Here is an 18,654-nt window from a genome sequence, read left to right as displayed (position 1 = left end):
TGCTGCTTTGGAGGAAAACAGGACTTTTAACTATTCTTGTTCCTTCAGTTGTCTATCTGTGGTCAAACCTGGCAGACTATGTTTATTTAGCACTATAAATACTCAAGCAGTAATTTCCTTAAACGAATTTTAGTACAACTTGCGTCTTTACAGGGAGGATCTAATTTTACATCTGTCATTTTATGTCCCAGCCTCTTGTTGTGACTGAGCTGTTCTTACGTGGGAGTGCCCAACCCTCGCTTGCATTTACGAAAGGGAAGTCTTCTTCCTACATGTCTGCCTGGAACTGTAGACAATTTTAAAAAATTTAAAAAATATAATAAATCCGTGTACAGTACGAGAAAGGGGAGGGGATTAAGCCAGCGGAGGTTCTGCGGCTTCCTCTCGTGCCGGTGAGCGTGGCGTGGCCGTACGGCCGCTTCGTTCCAGTGGAGGGGGGGAACGTTACCTGCCGCGCCGCACCTGCCCCGTGGCTGTGGTCTCCCGGCTTTCAACGGTCGCCGCCTTCACGCTGCTACTCGTTCAGATGTTAATTATTCTCTTGACGGCCTCCCTCTACGCTCGCTGCGGATCCCGGCCGCGTTGTTTCGCTGTGGAGCCGCTGCCAGCTGAGCCCGCCCGGCGGCGCGAACGGGCGGGCTGAGGCAGCCGCAAGGCCGGGCCCTCAGCGCGGCGCCGAGCCGCCGGCGCCTACCGGCGCCTGAGGGCAGGAGCGGAGCCGCTGCGGCCGCTTCTCCGCAGCCCGGGCACGGCGAGAGCGCCTCTCCCCCCGGGCCTCGGGCTGGTGCAGGGCCTGGGGAGCGAGCGGCGGCGCGAACGCAGGCGGAAGGGGCAGGGAGTAGTGCGGTGCCCCTCCCCGGCTGCTAGGGGCCTGGCGATGCGGGGCGCCTCCGGGACGGCTAAGCTCGCCGAGACCGTCTGCGGCACTTCAGGTACCGGGGGGACCGTGGGCTGCGGGCGGGCCCTCGGCAGCGGGGCGTCGTGCGTGGCCGGGCGGCGGTGAGGCTGCCGCCGGCTGCGGCCCTGCTGCGGGGCCGGGGGGGGGCGCCGGGCCCAGCTTGCGCATTGGCCGCGTCCCGGCGTGCTTGTCGCGGCGCACTGGGGGGAGGAGCGGTGGGAGCGAGGAAGGGGCCGGAGGGCTGCGCGTCTGCTCGCAGCGTGGTACTAGTGCCCGACACCAGCAAGGTGAAAGCGAAGGAGGGGGGAAATACTGGGGGTTTTCGGTTTTACAGTTGTGGCGATGCTCGCAGCGTGCAGCCTCCAGTGACAGCGGCCGGGGAGAAGCTGCGGTGGCCCTGGGGCCGGCCTGTGCGGGGCTGTGGCCGGAGGGAGGCGGGAGGGCGGCGCGGGGCCTGTCGGAGCAGCACCGCGGTGACAGCGCCGTGGCTCCCGCCGGGCCGGGCAGGAACGTCCTGACGGCCTTTGCAGGACTTGCCGAGGATGTTCCTGTAGCGATAGTGGTGCCGGACCCTCGTCCCGAAGCGTGGAGGGGTTCTGCACTGTTCTATCGTATTCAGCAACGCAGAACTCTGCCCTACACCTGCTGACAGCTACAGCTAGTTATATCGATCCGGTCATATGACACAGTTTAATTGTTGCATATTCTTGCCAGTGTTTTCTTTGGGGAAAAAAATTATGTAAGTGAAGGTTAACCCGCTTAATGGAGAGCTGAGTTTTTAAACAGCACTGGAGAATACTTTTTTCATGTTGTAATATTGCTTCAGTTTTTCCATACAGCGTGTTACATTCTGAACTAAATATCTGAATTTCTTGTTATATTCAGTGATACAGGATGCTGTTTCCTTTGGTATTGTGTGCAGTTGTGCTAATAGGGAGTGGTAAAGTTCAAGATGATGAATGGATTGACCCCACAGATATGCTCAATTACGATGCAGCGTCAGGAACAATGAGAAGACCTTACAAGGTAGTAAAGGAAACGGTGCATGAATAGGCGTCTCTCCCAAACAGTCCTTCAGCCTGTGTTGTTGAAAGATTGCCCCCATAAATCATTACAATTGTGCCCAATGTTATCACATTATGGTGATAGAAAATGGTAGAATTGTGGTCTTTTTAAGGTCTTACAAGGTTACGTCTGAATCTATACACAGAAAAGTGTTTTGTGTCCATTTGTTAAAATCACAATAAAAAAAAAATCTGTGTTATTGTAGATAATTAGCTCAGGGCCTTTTACTGAGGAGTTTCTGTTGCACACTGATCAAGTCATAGGAATGATGCTTTTTGTCTTTTCACAGGTGGTAGTTGATTTATGCAGGTTGTGGCTCTGCAAGTTATTTCCATGAGCAGTACTGGGTTAAGCAGGTCTTACTAGTTTCTCAAGTATAGTGTTAAATGCCATGAAAATTACGTTCCTACCTGATACAAGTTGGGGGAGTTAAGGTTAACGATTATATTTTACTTGAATTATCCAGTTCCCCAGTAATATGGGAATAAACCTTATTTATTGTGTGAGAATATTATGAAAGTCAATGGTGTTTTGTAACGCTGGGCATCAGTTTTCAGAAGGAAGGTCAGAATAGGTATTGAGTGCTGTACTGTTAATTCATGATCATTGAGGAGAAAATGAAAGATGAAAAGCTAGGTTTAACAAGGTGAATCATCTCAGTCGTCTTGTATGAGGGGTGGACTCTGCAGATATCATGAGATGCATGTTTATCCAGTACATACGTGCACACGTGGCACTCTAATCTGTGGTTGGTTGTATGGGCACCCTTGATTTTTGTCATTCTCCAGCTCTCAAGTTTTGTTTTGCAGTCTTGAATAATACTATTTTAATGCTTCAGAACATAATTTTCTGAAGCTTAAAACCTGCAAACTGCATTATTTCTCTCCACAGAGCTCCTCCTCAGCCTCTACGTGCCCTACATCCACCTGATAGCATCCCTAAAATTTAGCAGCAAGCTTTGGAGTCTTTAAACTTGATGTCTAACTGCTTCAGCTTTTATTAACTAAAAAAGAAGTAATTAAAAAGTATTAGGAGTTTTACTGTTGTCTCCCATGAAAACAGAACTGCATCTTAAAGGAGAGAAATGACTGGTTTGGGTTAATCCATCTTTTCAGGATTTCTTTTCTGCTCTGCAGTGAGGGATTTTAGGTAGGCAGGCCGTGTACCCCACCCCCCCACCCCCCCCAGTCCTCAAAACCGAACTTAGCATCAGCATCAGTTCACTGATTCGTGTGATGTTGCGCTTCCTTTTGGAGGCTTTCCTCAATGTGCATGCCTTGTTGTGTAGAAGCACTGTTAAAGCTAAGTCTGAGCAATTAGCAGAAAAAACGGGATGTTGTTTCAGATCAAAGAGGGAACATGAAAGGAAAGGTATGCAACTGAGAATGTGTTTACTTTCAGTCTGGCTGGCTGCATGGCCAGCTGGACTGGGAATCTGTCTGGCTGAAAACTGCCCCTTTGCTTGCTTGCTGAGTCGGTTTTTAGCCAGTCCTACAATCTAATCTGATGCATTGCATGGTTCACCAATGCTCAGAGGAGGCGAAAGGGCGGGTGGGGGAGGATAGGGCAAGACCTCACCTTATGAAAAGGCATGCATTTAGATAAAGCAATTGTCGGTTTGGAGCCAGAGAGGCAGCTGGAGTATCCTTGGGAGAGTATTCTCCAAAGCAGCAAAGACCAACACTCAGTTTTTAGCTCCTTTCGCCTTTTAAAGTGATCTGACTATAGAAGTGAAAAATGGCATGTTGACCAAATTCTTTGATTCTCAAAATATGTGGGTTTTTTTTCTTATGTAATTTTAGGCAAACTATCACAACTCTGACGATAATGCTGGGGATACAGTCAGTACTGAAATCTTACCGAGTTGTTCCAGGGAAGTAGATTCCTTGCAACTGAAGGTTTGTTACGGAACTTCAGAATATCTTCCAACCTTACATAGTTTGTGCTTTCTGATGATGCTTTTCTGGATAGTACAGAACAGGTGAATTGCTGGCATAACTTGTGAGAGACCATGCATCATGTAGGGGGAACCTTTTTATTCAGAGGAGAGTCTGGAAGTGGTTTGAACTCAATTTCAATTTGCTGCTCTGCCTACCAAGATCTGTTTCCTAAAATGTTTTACAGTGTAACAGAAATTGACAGGAGCTACCGGCTTCTGTTCAGCATCAACAGTTTAAACATGGGGTGTTGATGTTATACCCTGCTGCCAAAAGCTAAGAAGCCTGACCTTTCATTTCCAAGTTGTTCAGTTCTGTTGAATTTTAAGGGGTGGGTTTTGGGCATAGAGAACACGTTTGTGGCTGACTGTAACGTGCAGTGCTGCAGCTCTCAGAAGCTGCTGTAAGCTCCCCATGCTGCTCCTTCCTCTGAGATCAGGAGGATATGGTGATGCTTGTGCAGCTACTGGGGCTCTCGCTTCCCTCAGCCATTTGAAGACCCAATGGGTTATGTAATTTTAATGTTGTTTTAGTTACTTTTTGTAGTTTTAGTTACTTCTTGTAGTTCTTTTTCTTTTTTTTTTTTTTCCTTTTTCCCCCTGATGTAAGCTTAAAATTTAAGGAGGTCCAGATCTTTAGTTTTTTCTAGTCTCGCTGAGGTTAGTATTCAAGCTGTATTATTAGCAGATCTGAAATCTCCAGTACTGGCCAGTCCCATGGAAAGTAGTATCTTCAGCAACTGTATACACTTTTTACCTGGTGTACTAATCATGGCATTATTGCTAAAATAAATAAATGTGCCTCTGTTAATCCTGAGTTTAAATGTGTTGGTAGAGGTGGTTCTTCTCCTATGGACAAGCTGGTTTGAGCAAGAATCGAATAAAATGTCTTTACATTGCAGATTGCAGAGTGCGAGAAGAGGAATGCCAAATCATATGACAGCCGTAGCTTTTATATTTTGAAGCGATACTTGAACAAGATTTTAAATGAAGCTGGGAAACTTGGCCTTGTAGGTATTTGAACTGTCATTAGAAATTAATTAGAGTTCGTATTGCTATTGTATGTGTTTTTCACAGTAAGTATTGATTAAATATTCTGGCATACTTTAAATTAAAATGAAGGGAACTGAATTGCAAAGGAAAAAATTATAGAAGCATGTGCATCCAGTATTGCTGTTAGTTAGCAGTGCTTGCTCAGGCAAGAGGTTGCTGTTTGATCTGTAAAGCATCCAAAGGAAGACTACATGACTTCAGAATATGTATCTAAGTATCTGTTGCTGGGATGCAGCTGTTGTAATACCCTGTCCAGTTCATGTTAATGGTTGTTAAACTTGAAAGAGCCAGAGTTTGTTTGTTTGTTTGTTTGTTGTAGACCTTTTAGGCCTTTGTTTTAGACTCTACCACATTAACTGTCTAGGAATAGTAGCTTATTAGAGTTTGCATATAAGAATCACCTAATTACTTTATTATATTGTCTTTGGAGATTTATTTTTTCTATTCAGAGGTAGAGGAATAAATTTTTAGCAAGAAGCAAAATTAATATTTAACAGAGAACATTATACTTAGCAATGTAAAATTTCTTATTTCAGCGTTTAATGGCTTCTATCTGTATTATCTAGCCATGATCAGGGCATACACAGCACATTAGTAATTATTATTTGTTAATGAGAAGTGGTTCTAAAATTTTAATAACAGGTGAGAGCTCACTTCATTTTTTAGTTTTTTTGCTGTAGAACTGAAAGAGTACAACCCAGTTGAATTCATGCTTTATAGTTTAGAAGAATAAGCAAAAGGTTATAGAATCATAGTACGCTCCCTGTCCCATGTCTTCATCCTGCAGTATGCTTCAAAAAGGTGCTGGTATATAATGAGTTTTTTTTGCATAGGTATACAGTTTTTTTGTATATACTTCTACTTGCAAATAAGCAGCTTTTAACCATTGTTTTGCTTTGCTTTTAATTCAGCCTGAGGAAAACGTGGGCCACGTCCATTATGATGCTGAGATTATCCTTACAAAAAAGACATATTTGGAGATCCTCAGGTTTCTCAATGAGGAAACTTGGCAGTCAGGTGCTGTGGATGACGCACTTAGTGATATTTTGATCAATTTTAAGCACCATGATTATAAAGCTTGGCACTGGAGATTTGAAGACACTTTTGGAATTGATCTATATAACATGTTTCTGGTAAGAGAAGAAAGGGGTTTTCATTGTTGTTTAATTGCTGTTTTCTCTAGTTTCTTTGTGTAAGTCTAGCCAATGAATATTACCATCTTAACTCCACGTGTAAAGCCGTTCTTTCCATCATACTTACAGCAAGTCATTCTTTGTTTCATGGTTGCTGAAGGTAGAGGTGATGTATTCACTTGAAGTAAGAATTCAAGTTTTTTATTCCTGTGGTCATCTTTTCTCATTGTAGCTTTGCGGGTTTTTCTGGTATGCTTTCTTTTTTCTCTTCCTGTCTTTTATATCTGTGTTGCATGACTCATTAGACTCTAGTATTTTTCTTGTCACTTAAACTGACAGCTTGTGCATTATGAATTTTCCAGATTTGTCTCTTGTTCAAACAGATGCTGAAGCAGTTGGCTTCTGCAGGAGTTGGAATATATTTATATTGAGACAAGTGTGTATTTGAGGTCTTAGATTTTATAGGTTAGAGGTTTTTGTGAATTTTGTGGGGGGGGAAAAAATTGTATAATGTTGGAGAAGAGCATGACTGCGTGAAAATGTCATTCTCTAAACTGGAATTGCAAAGTGCTAAGCAGAGAATCTATAATCATACTATCATAGAATAGTTTGGGTTGGAAGGGGCCTTTAGAGGCCATCCAGTCCAACGCCCCTGCCATGAGCAGGGACATCTTCCACTAGGTCAGGTTGCTCAGAGACCCGTCCAGCCTAGCCTTGAATGTTTCCAGGGATGGAGGCATCGACCACCTCTCTGGGCAATGTGGGCTATTGTCTCACTACCCTCAGTGTAAAAAACGTCTTCCTTAGGTCTAGTCTTAACCTACCCTCTTTTAGTTTAAAACCATCATCCCTTGTCCTATCGCAGCAGGCACTGCTGAAAAGTTTGTCCCATCTTTCTTACAAGTCCCCTTTAAGTACTGGAAGGCCGCAATAAGGCCTCCCCGCAGCCTTCTCTTCTCCAGGCTGAACAACCCCAACTCTCTCAGCCTGTCCTCATAGGAGAGGTGCTCCAGCCCTCAGAGCATTTCTGTGCCCCCTCTGGCCCCGCTCCAACAGGTCCATGTCATTCCTGTGCTGAGGGCCCCAGAGCTGGACCCAGCGCTGCAGGGGGAGTCTCCCCAGAGTGCAGCAGAGGGGCAGAATCCCCTCCCTTGACCTGCTGGCCATCTCATGTCTGGCTTTTCCTCCACGAGTGCCTTCAAGTCCCTCTCTGCAGGGCTGCTCTCAGTCCCTCTATCTCCCAGCCTGTATTGATACCAGGAGTTGCCTGGACCCAGGTACAGGACCTTGCACTTGGCCTTGTTGAACTTCACAAAGTTCACATGGGCCCACTTTTCAAGCTTGTCCAGCTCCCTCTGGCTGGCATCCTGCCCCTCAGGTGTGTCAGTCACACCACTCAGCTTGCCATTGTCTGCAAACTTGCTGAGGGTGCACTCAATCCCACTATGTTGCTGATGAAGATACTAAACAGCACTGGTCCCAATATGGACCACTGAGGGAAACCACTTGTCACTGATTTCCATCTGGACATAGAGCCGTGACCTCTACTCTCTGGATGCGACCACCCAACCAACGCCTCATCCACTGACCAATCCACCCATCAAATCCATATCTCCCCAGTTTAGAGAGAATGATGTTGTGAGGGACCGAGTCAAAGGCCTTACATAAGTCCAGATAGATTACTTGTCCACTGATGTAGTCACTCTATCGTAGAAGGCCACTAGGTTGGTGAGGCAGGACTTGCCCTTGGTGAAGCCACGCTGGCTGCCTCGAATCACCTCCGTGTGCTCCACGTGCCTTGGCATAGCTTGTAGGAGGATGCGTTCCATGATCTTCCCAGACACAGAGGTGAGGCTGACAGGTCAGTAGTTCCCAGGGTCCTGGATTGCCTGCAGCTCGCTGTGCCACTGTTCTGGCAGGTGTCAGGGTGCTTGAAGGCCCCCAGCAGGACAAGAGCCCATGAGCACAATGGCTCCTGTAGCTGGAAGACCGCTTCACCAATAGGCTTCCCTTGATCAGGTGCCCTGTGGTAGACACCAACCACAAGGTTGCCTTTGTTGCCTCAGTCTCTGATTCTTACCCTACCCAGAAGCTTTCAACCTGCTCGTGGCTATTCTTCAGAGACAGCTCTTCACATTCCATCCATTGCTTGATGTAGAGAGCAACCCCTCTGCCCCTTCTTCCTTGCCTGTCCCTTTTGAACAGCCTGTAGCCATCAATAGCTGCACTCCAGTTGGCAGAAGCTGAAGCTTATCCAGTTGGATAAGCTGAAGCTCTATGAATAAATCCTTGCAATTCAGAATATGCTAATGTTTTATGGTAATGTGATCTTGAAAGTAGCCTGTCTAATTTTCAGGTGGTCCATGGAAGCCAAATGAAAAGAGCAAGCTGTCAGTAATGTAACCTCACATGAGGGGTCCTCGGATGGAAAGAGACTGTGAAGTACATCTCTCAAGTTTTGCTGCTGTTAGCCAGACTGTAACTTTGTTTCTTAACCAAACTGCAGGAGTTGGCAGCAGTGGTCCTGTACTCAGGCACTGAATTACATCAATTTTGTAATGTTAAAGTATGGTAGGTAGCGTGATAAATATCATAAGGAAGAAATAAATAAATTTCTCAAGAAAGGAATGAGCAACTGCAATGTAAGGCCGTGATAGGAATGACTAGTAGTGATACCATGAAATTTTTCTGCCTCGTACTGTTATGGGTATGCTCCGAAAGCAAGGAGGAATTTTCTCAACTGGTCTGTGTAAATGACACTGGTAAAAATAAAAGTTGGAAGTTCCTTCATGCGTACTGGCAGGAAGCGTGGAAAATTCCAAATCTGGCTCATAATTCCCCCCCCTTTTTTTTTCCAGATACTCTTGTGCTTAGTGTGCATTGTAATTGTCATCGCTACAGAGCTCTGGACAAGCATTCATTGGTTTGTTCAGCTAAAACGTGTTTTATTAGTAAGTTTTCTCATCAGTTTTGCATGGAACTGGCTTTACTTGTATAAGGTAAGTTGTTCTGAAATCTTAATGGCTTTTAGGCTTTAAATTTTGCAGTTACGAGTGTGTTAACATTCCGTAGTTCCTTTAGTTAGTTTATATAAAGTAATAATTGATGGCAGAATAAATAAAGGGATAAACATTTTATTTTGCATGTTGACAGGTGCGTTAGGCTTAAAGAAGAACTAAAGAAACCCTGTCAACTTTTATCTTGCTGCAAAGGTGCACAAAATCCATAAAGCAGTAGAACTGTGATTTCACTGCATGGGCAAAGGAGCCATGAACTCTGTCTAAGGCAGCTTGGTAGAAAAGTCTTCTGAAAATATATTGGGGGGGGGGGGCGGTGTTCTTTATAAGGATTCTCTGGCTGAAATTGTATTTAACATGTGATAGGCCAGCGATAAATGCTTCACTAATGGTGACAAAGTAGCTGACTGTACAGTGGTAGCGGTTTTAAGGAGGAGGAATTTATGCTGCTAGGTCGTAGCCCAACCACAAAGTCTCGGTCCTCACATCTTGTCATCAGAATTTAACTGCAGCTTGTCAGACCCAGGAATAGCAGAGTGCAGGAGAGTAGGATGGCTCTTAAACATGAGTGGGCTGCCATGCGGAGGACGTTGATATTCTTCACTGACTCAATCTGAGTTTTTCAACAGATGATTTGACTTATCTTTTTCTATTTGATTATCATTTGCAACATGTAAGGTGAAATTCTAATGAATACAGCTATTTGTTAATGGGAATTATTTAATAAGAGAATGTCCTGATGCTTTAATTAGTAATTGCATGGCAGCTGTCGCTATTTTTAATCCAGAAACATTTGAAGGAAACAAGATGTGAGATTACTTCTGCCATGAATTTGTGTCTTTTGAATATTGAAGTTTACTATTAGTAATTCAGTCTGCAGTTGGAGAATACCGCAGAGGTAGCCATCCTGGTAGCTTTAATCCATTCCCAGGAAGTACTTAAAATTTAACTCCGTTACATTACTTAGGTAGCAAACTTTTCTTAATACAGATTTACCCAGGTAATTATCCCAAACCTGCTAAGAGCAAACATCGTTGGCTCAGGTGCAGTACTGCACAGACAGAGGTGTCCTGTGCCCAGCACCACCTTGTTTTCTGTTTTACAAGTAATTTGTATTTTCCTGCAGCTGGCCTTTGCACAGCATCAAGCAGAAATTGCGAAAATGGGGCAGTTTGATAACATCTGTGCTGAGAAGTTGGACTGGGGGGAAAGTCTTATTGGTAAATACTTGTTTCATTATTTTGTAATAGTATTTAGGACCACAAAATATTTCGTAACAGTATACAAGAATACTCCAGTTCCTTCATGAGTAGTACATTGAATCTTCTTCAGCAATACGTGATTATGTGGTTTTTACCATTTTTCCATTCCGCAAGACTTTCTTTTCTAGGCCTTTGAAGGAGAGCTGATCACAAAACTGTGCTTGGAGCATGTCTTGATGTTACTTCTCCAGGGTGTTTTTCCTTATAACTGACGCTGTGAGTGCTTCCCCAACTCCCCCCTCCCAGTACCGTTCAGTACTGTTTATTAAAGATCAGAAGGCAGAATTCAAGTTTTTTTTTTTTAATCTTTCAGGCCTGAGAGTACAGTGGACTTCAGAAATTAGATCTGTAGCTACTTACTGTAGTGTTGTTATTTTAAAGAGAAAGCTGAATTTTTTTATGAACTGTTATTTGTTATCCAGTGCTATAGCAGGTAGATTAATGATGGCAGCTCTTAATGAGCGCTGGTTACGGTCTTCCCTTTGGAATTTATTGGCTGTGATAGCTCTGCTTACATCAAATTTCAACGGTTGATGTTCTGATGGCACTGAAGGCAAACTACAGAAACACCGATGTCATAAATTACTTGTTTATAACCTGAACGTTCCCTTAAGGAGTAAGACTTTTTGCTTATAACTGGAATAGTATCTTAAAATCCAGCAAGTGAAATACACATTTTTTTTATCTAATCTACTTACAGCCTGGCAGATGAGTAGTAACACTCAGAACTACTTTCTGAGAAACATTTAGTAGCTCTGGACAAAATATGCTAGCTGATAGTTTCCACAGATGAGATTTATTTTTCTTCTGAGGCTTCTAGGGACTAAGTCTATCTAATAAAGAGAGCTGTCTTGACTACACATGGGAAACCTCAGTTTATTCTTTCTTTCCAGCTGTCCCTCTCCTTCCTGCATCCCCATGACTGGATAAACTACATGGCCAAGCTAATCTCAGATGTTTAAAAACAGATCTGAGCTCTGAACCGTATCTAGAAGAGTTTTCTTCCATCTGTGATTGAAATGCTACTTTCTGTCTTACAACTGTGTCATGAAATATATTTTTAAAGTAGTAGAAATATGTTTCTGCTTTGACTACAGAGTGGCTCAGAAGTAAATGGACATTTCAGGATGATCCCTGTCAGAAGTACTATGAAACACTACTAGTAAATCCTGTTTTGCTGGTTCCACCGACAAAGGTATACACCAAACCTAAGGAGACTGTTCATGTTTATGTTTGTGATCAGTGACAAGGCTATTTTTCTGTTTATATTTTTCTAGGCATTGGCAATTACTTTCACCAACTTTGTAACTGAGCCTTTGAAGCACGTAGGACAAGGTATTGGTGAATTCATCAAAGCACTTATGAAGGAGATACCATTTATTCTGCAGGTTCCAGTGCTAATTATGATGGGTCTGGCTGTTCTGGTTTGTATACATTTACCTTTTATTTAAAAGCTCATTTTTCTTTTTTCATATATTAAACTCATCTATATTTAGGTATTAGTTTCTATTATATTATTTCTTATTTGTGCTACCGAAACAATTTCTTAGCACTGCTGAAATGATTTCTATAAGGGAATTTTTTTCTTGACAAAGTATTTATAGTACAGTTGGTTTACCAATTAAAATAGCTAAGTGTGTATTTAAACTACACCTCTCTGCCGCTCCCCAAGTGGGATAAAATAGCATTAAACTGCTTAAAATCTTAGACTCTGTGACAGTTTACTGCAGCTTAGTTCCCATTTCTTCTTTGTGTCATTACACAGTGATGCATATAATTGGCATTTTGTACTGTAGCACCAAAGATGAAAATTATCGAGTCTGGCAGTTCCTGTAGTGTGGTCAGACTGAAAAAAGCTCAAATTTTATTATAGCTATTCTGATCACCTGAGCTTCTCTTTCAGTGTTTTTCAGATAATGTGACTTTGAATTCTCTGTGAAAACCAGAGGCTGCAAATATTCAGTTTTGCTTCTGTTCATTTGTTTCCCCCTTCCCAGGCCTTCTGCTATGGCGCAGGATCATCAATGTCTATGTTAAAATACTTAACATCTTCTCAGAAGAAGAGTCTTCCTCCATCTGACAGTCAACAGGAGAAAACAGACTTTGGGCAATATGACGGGAGTAAATCAGATGGCTATTATTTGCAGAAGCTTCCTTATGTTTATAGAGGCTCTTATGACAGAGGAGATGCTCCTGTGAGACCAGGAAACGGCAGCAGAAGTCCTGACATTGTGCATAAAAGCACCGAGCCAGATGTGCAAGTAGAAGAGTCTCACAAACCAGAACCTGGTGTATGTTAGGCCTTGTGCTCTTTGACCTGGGATTAAATTTAATAGATTTCAATGTCACCTGCTAGAAAATGTTTAAACAACAAGCTTAACCCAAATCTTGGGGAGCAAGGAGTTAAGGAAGTTACCTGTTCCCCATAGAAAGTTTGGTAGAGGTATCTTGGACAGGTTTTGTTCTGGAAAAATACTGTGCAATGGCTAACTGTGGCAGGAAACTACTGAATTAAAACGCCTTACTATAAAGACTTAAATCACTTCTGTTTTGAGAGATCAGTACTTATACCAGCCTGGGCAATAATGATTACCCATAGAGGAAAGGTGGTGGTGGGGAAAATCAGTGCTGACTTTTCTGTAAACTGTAGAAAATTAAAACCAGACATATTCGGGTAATACTTATTTATATGTACTCTTTCCCCAGGAAAAAAAGATACCCGTCATGCTTTGGGGGAGTTCCGCCCCTTGAGCTGAGAAGCACCTGAAGCATGAGATGTCATCACTTTCAATTGCTTGATTAATAGCTTATTATTAATTTTTACAGCATAGATTGTACACCGAGTCTGAAGTTTGTAGACGAGAAACTATCACAGCTGAAAAGCTTACTGAAGAACATGCACTTGAGCAGCAGAAACAGGACAGAGGCAAAGCAGAGCAAGAGACTGGAGACAACTGTGATCCTAATAAAAACCCAGAAGGGAAAAGTTCTGCAGTGGAACCATGTGAGAAGAGGAGGAGCAGTTCACATGACTCACAGGAAGGAGACTAAGGAAGCTCCAAGCACAGCTGTAAGTTTTGTCTAATCTTTAGTTGTCACCTGAGAAAAGGAGGCTCAGAGGGGATCTCATCACCGTGTACCATTACTTATGGGGTAGTTACAAAGAAGATGGAGACTCCCTTTTTACACGGAGTCACATGGAGAGGACAAGGGGGAATGGACACAAACTGCTCTTGGGGAGATTCCAATTGGACACTAGAGGGAAATTTTTCACACTGAGGACAGCCACCATTAGAATAATCTCCCCAGGGAAGGGGTTGACTCAGCCACGTTGGACACCTTCAAGAGTTGTCTGGACAGGGTGCTGGGCCATCTTGTCTAGACCCTGCTCTTCCTAGAAAGGTTGGACTAGATGATCCCTGAGGTCCCTTCCAACCTGGGATTCTGTGATTTAGTTGTCACATACTTGCTAGTCCCACTCTAGTTCTCAAATGTAGAAGGGAGAACATCAGTAAGCTGATGGGAACTCATCTTTGGTCAGAGTATTAGTAAGCAGAGCTGTAAGGTGGTGTTCTAAAAACTGAGAGACTACCTATATATACTACTTTCGGAATTTGAAATAAATGTGTTAAGTAAGAAAACACAACTTTAATTGGCCAAGAAAACAGGCTTGTGGGTGCTGCTGCTACTTTGAAATCAAGTTTGTGTAAGAAGTTTTGAGTAAAACTAGATATTCTGCGGTGGGAAAGCACTGATGCTCTGTGATCTAGCAAACATAAGCCTAATCTGGTAACTGTCAAGCAGCCTGAAGAAGGCTGCTGATATTCGTATAATTAACATAAGACTAACTGTAGCTCAAATAGAAGTCTCAGGACCGTCTTTGGTTTATATTCTTTACAATCATTCTTAAGTAAGTAGAATTGCTGCTTGTCAGCTCATTCTTAAGACAGCTTGATGATTTCCTTCTGGTTTAATAATTTGCAGAGGAGTGAGAAGCTGATGTGGCATCAGAAGGTTTTTTAGGGCAATTCAAAGCTGAACACTTTTGGTGTTAAAAATTGATGGCTTCTGACTCAAGATACCTACACTTGAAACAACATCTAATCCTCAGGTTTCCGAAGAATTACCTCAATACACAGATTCTAGCAAGGGGAAGACTAAATTAAAACTGTTGTTCCCAAGAACTACCCCACCATAGCACATCCTTATCAAGAGAAGTAGTTGAGGTCAAGTAATAAGCAGCATGCATACATTTACTGTTTGTAACATTTTATATTCAATTACTGCAGGAAGTACCTGACATCCATAGTAGCTCATGCCAAGTACCTACCACCCCTCTGCTTCCCTGGTGGATGGACCACGACTGTTGGTGGGCATGTACCACACAAGCTATAGAACAGCATTGGCAGCCCTTACTTTAAAACAAGTATATCTTCTTAAAAAACTTCTCTCATTGTAAAACTGCACCAAGTAATACAGGAAACACTCAACTAAATATTGCCAAAAAAGCCCAGCATGTCTTGAAAAGACTATTGTTGTATTAAACAGAAATAAAACTAGGGTTTTGTTTTTTTTTTTTAATAAAAATGGTTGCAGAAGCACAGTTTGGAAAACACAAAGATTAAGTACTGAAGTTATTTCTCAATTTTTTTTTAAAGTATAAAAGAAAACGGGACCTTTTTCCAGGGATGTACAAATTGGGAGCAGGGGGGGTGGGGTGGGATATCAAGTTTCCTTTAAAAAGAACATACAGATTTAGGTCTTACACTAGATGGAGAGAGTGGTAGAATCCACACATCAGCAATGAGAATACCTTGACAAGGAAAAAAATTCCTATTAATGTTTATAGACTAGAGGCAGTTAAGAGGGAGATACAGCATTCAGTATCTCAGACACAGCTAAAAGTAGCTGTCAACTGCAAAGAGCAGTGGCAACTCAACTACTGGTCATGAATGTGATGCTGCTGCTATTTATACAAAAAATTGTTAGAAAGGGGACAAAACTACTACTTGCAGTCTTCTGTAAAAAGGCATGTATGTTTTTCCAGCAAACAAAAATGGTACCTAAGACGCTGCTGTACAGTACGTGCCTGTTTGTTTCTTCAGCTAGAATTTGGTCCCTTTACAGCTGAGGGTAAATAGACTCTTTGTTCATCCATTCTCTTAGCTTGGGATCGTAAAATCAGGCTGAAAAAATCCTCATCTGGCACAGTTGGTCCTTTTGTAGATGGTGGAGGAGCACATCTTTGATCATCCAGTCTGGAACCCTACAGACAGACCAAGCAATAAAGCTGCGTATTTACAGGAATATATATAATAAGTTAACAGTAGAAGTGAAAAAAAAAAATCACTAAAAACTTTTGTTTTCAGATTTAAAGCTATTACAAGGATTTAATTTGTAAGTTTTAAGTTAAACTTATCAATTGAAGTTATTAAGAATGCAAGTGTAGCTGAAATGGTTCCTCCAAGTCACCTGTCCGCATATATCCAAAAACAAAACCCCCAATTTATTGCAGAATGAGATTTAAGTGTCCTTTGTCCAGAAGAATTTTAGCATTAGTACATGGTATTTCTAGTCTCGTACAACAGAAAATATGTTTGTTTTCCTTTCCTTATACAGGGGGTAAACAATAGCCACACTGTTGTCAGATTTGGAAAGACAATATTGAGAGAAAGTTTTCCTCCAAACTCAAAGTGAGTTTGGAACATTTTAATCACAGTGTTACAGAGCAGTTTGCTTAACACCTCTGAGATAGTTTCTGTGCCCCTCTCACACAGCCACCTGCTCCTGGTCAGATTTTACAAATATCAGCCTATGCCCCTAGGTCTGGCTGTGGACTGCAGCCATCTACAGTAGCTCCTCTGCCTTAGCTGGGAATGAGTATTTCTCAGCAGCAAGAAGCTGCTGCCACGCTAACTGGAGGGTTCACTTCAGAAAGGGATGGCTTTCAGTGTTCATTATGAAGAGAGGATGGACCTTGGACAGAGTCATCTTTGAGACAGAAAGTCTTAAAAGTCAGCTACCCCTTTGTGCTTTTGCTTAAAGCAGTAGCATTCATAACAGTTGAGGGAATTAAATTTTTCCATTCCTTTCTCAGTAAGCACAGTCAGTCACTGTGTTACATTTGCTACATATAGTGCACGTGAAGAGACAAAATACATCATATTAATCTCTAGATGCTTGGACTCAAAGAAGTAAACAGACAAGCTGCTAACACAGGACATGATATTCCATCAGGTTGATGAACACCATCATTGTAGATTCAATTCCAGGTGCTGCTTCCCATCCAAGCTAACAAACATACTTACCTCTGGAGAACTCAGTATCAGCATTTTGTATTTTAAGATCCTTATCAACCCATCAGGTAAAACACCAAGCCTTTTTAATTAAAATTATCTTTGGTCTAATTGGTATATATACTGTGCTCCAATCGACAGTCAGGCAGCTCACTTGTGTATTGCCATGAACTGTTATTTAAACTTAGTATAATCGGAATGATGATCATTATCACCCCTAAAGCATTTGATACTGAATTCTTTTGTTTGATTAGTTAGGATTCCCGGCATATCAGGTGCCCTCCTAACAAGCCAGATCTAAACACTTTTCCTTAAAATCATTTTACATACTTCCTTTAATAGCCTAATTTGTATTCCTTCACCATTCCTGCATGTGTTACTTTAAATGGTTAACATGGTATAAATACCAAAAATACACTTACTAGACACTGGATAATTTGGGGTGGGGAGTGGGGTGTGTGTCCTATGTTTTAAAAAAACAAACAAACAAAAAAAACCACAAAAAACAAACCACCACCCTAATTTTTTGTTCTGTGTTCTTCCTTATTTGCCAAATTACTTTGTATCTTAAAACACATGATAAACATGTGGCTTACTTGAAGAAACCACACAGCAGGATGCACAAATCAAATCCCCAGAGACTCAGAATCTGAAGATTTTTTGTAAAAAAAAAAAAAACAAACAACCAAACAAAAAAAAACCACACCAACAAAAAACACTTACCTGGCATTTTATTAATACATCAAAAAAGTCATCATCCAGTTCTCTGTTGTTACTTGCCATGAGGTGACCCAGGACTGACTGACTGTTGTGTTGATTAAGACGAAGTCCAGGTAGATTACTAAAGCTAGCACGTTGGTCGTCTAGCCGGCGGCTCTGTGAGCTAGCAAGTAGGTCTAGAAATTCATCTGTGTGGGGTGAGACTAAAGAAGTAGAAAAGGCTGGGGAGGAGGAATAAAACAAGTTAGACTAGATGTAAGTTCCTTTCCATAGCAAGGCTTGCATGCAAATACATTTTTAAAGTAGTATTTGGCAGGAACTAAAGTCAGATACAGATTTTACTTTTTAAAAATTACATTTTCTTATTGTTTTAGGTGGAGTAGAGGATGTTGCCACTGAAGCAGCTGAGAATCTGTTCTTCTCTTGGAAGTAGCATCTCTGATCATCCATCCTGTTACTCTGGAATCGACTCAGCAGATCAAAGAACCCTTCATCTGCCATTGCCTCTCGACTGTTTTTCTGAAGAGGAGAGAAGAGTTAGGAGTATTTTGAACTGAAGGGTAACTAAAACTAGGACAATTGCATCACAGTTTGAATCCAGTAATATATTTGATATTGACATATCTGAAATCCATTAAATGATTTTTGATTTAGTCATCCATTTGCATAGACAGATTTATTTTAAGAGGAAATGCTAACAATATGGCAAACATTTTCTGGAAGGCAAAATACATTAGAAATGTTTCATTCTCTGACCAGTACCTCTGAGTTATTCCTCCTCAGCCATGAATCCACCAAAAGCCCAAATACCCATGAAAGGAAAAAAGAAAACCAGCAATGAAGAGACCATAGACCCAAGGAGACAACGGAGACAAGAGCACTCATCTCTCATCTAGATCAAATGACTCAGTTCTTTTATTTTTACCTGACTTCTGTCACAAGTGCAATAACCCAAGACATCAGTAAATAAAAAATCTCACACGGTCTGAATGAGAAAAAGTAGTGTTGTTTTTTAAAGTTTGGAGAAGCAGGGTCTAGAAAAGACTAGAAATAAAATACATGTGCAGGCTGAGCTGTAATTTTAGAATATCCACCAGGAAAACAACAGTTCCAGTAGCAGGAAAAGCTTAAAACTGGTACCACCTGTGAGACAGCTGTAGAATGGCAGATTCTGCATTGTTTTACAGAGCCACCGTGTTTAAACCAAGTAAACCTGAAATGGACAGCTGCAGGAGTGTGTTTTCCATAATTCTGGTCAGGGAAAGATTAGTAAA

General features: G+C 41.9%; 2 protein-coding genes across 5 annotated transcripts in view; one reads left to right on the top strand and one right to left on the bottom strand.

Annotated features, from left to right (window-relative positions):
* Positions 1-791: 791 nt before the first annotated feature.
* Positions 792-18,366, top strand: CLCC1 (chloride channel CLIC like 1). Of its 3 annotated transcripts, none has more exons than XM_075098299.1 (12): positions 792-932; positions 1,784-1,924; positions 3,766-3,861; positions 4,802-4,909; positions 5,864-6,085; positions 8,944-9,084; positions 10,229-10,322; positions 11,462-11,559; positions 11,642-11,788; positions 12,362-12,655; positions 13,191-13,434; positions 17,755-18,366. In XM_075098299.1, exons 2-11 carry the CDS (start codon positions 1,793-1,795, stop codon positions 13,413-13,415), a joined length of 1,557 nt encoding a protein of 518 aa, XP_074954400.1. In that variant the 5' UTR covers positions 792-932; positions 1,784-1,792; the 3' UTR covers positions 13,416-13,434; positions 17,755-18,366. The 3 variants fall into 3 exon arrangements, with proteins under 3 accessions (XP_074954400.1, XP_074954402.1, XP_074954401.1); XM_075098301.1 differs by having other exon boundaries at positions 878-932; positions 1,833-1,924; XM_075098300.1 differs by lacking the exon at positions 792-932 and adding an exon at positions 1,077-1,185.
* The window catches only part of GPSM2 (G protein signaling modulator 2), a 31,902-nt gene continuing 28,169 nt past the window's right edge, over positions 14,922-18,654 (bottom strand). For both annotated transcript variants that reach the window (XM_075098298.1, XM_075098297.1), the window contains 3 exons: positions 17,737-17,899; positions 17,384-17,601; positions 14,922-15,630 (listed from right to left, as the gene is read on the bottom strand). In XM_075098298.1, coding sequence (XP_074954399.1) covers positions 15,466-15,630; positions 17,384-17,601; positions 17,737-17,899 — 546 coding nt within the window. In that variant the 3' untranslated portion in view covers positions 14,922-15,465. The remainder of the gene's footprint in view (positions 15,631-17,383; positions 17,602-17,736; positions 17,900-18,654) is intronic.

Source organism: Phalacrocorax aristotelis, chromosome 6, assembly GCF_949628215.1.
Source record: "Phalacrocorax aristotelis chromosome 6, bGulAri2.1, whole genome shotgun sequence".
In the NCBI taxonomy this organism is placed as follows: Eukaryota; Metazoa; Chordata; class Aves; order Suliformes; family Phalacrocoracidae; genus Phalacrocorax; species Phalacrocorax aristotelis.
This window is presented reverse-complemented; position numbering and strand designations above follow the sequence as displayed.

What these genes read in the sequence shown, in the direction of transcription:
- CLCC1 (XM_075098301.1), top strand. Translation starts at nt 878, where the DNA reads ATGCGGGGCGCCTCCGGGACGGCTAAGCTCGCCGAGACCGTCTGCGGC. An exon ending in TGCTGGTTCCACCGACAAAG is followed by an intron (nt 11,560 to 11,641) that starts GTATACACCAAA and finishes ATATTTTTCTAG; the next exon opens with GCATTGGCAATTACTTTCAC. An exon ending in TGATGGGTCTGGCTGTTCTG is followed by an intron (nt 11,789 to 12,361) that starts GTTTGTATACAT and finishes CCCCCTTCCCAG; the next exon opens with GCCTTCTGCTATGGCGCAGG.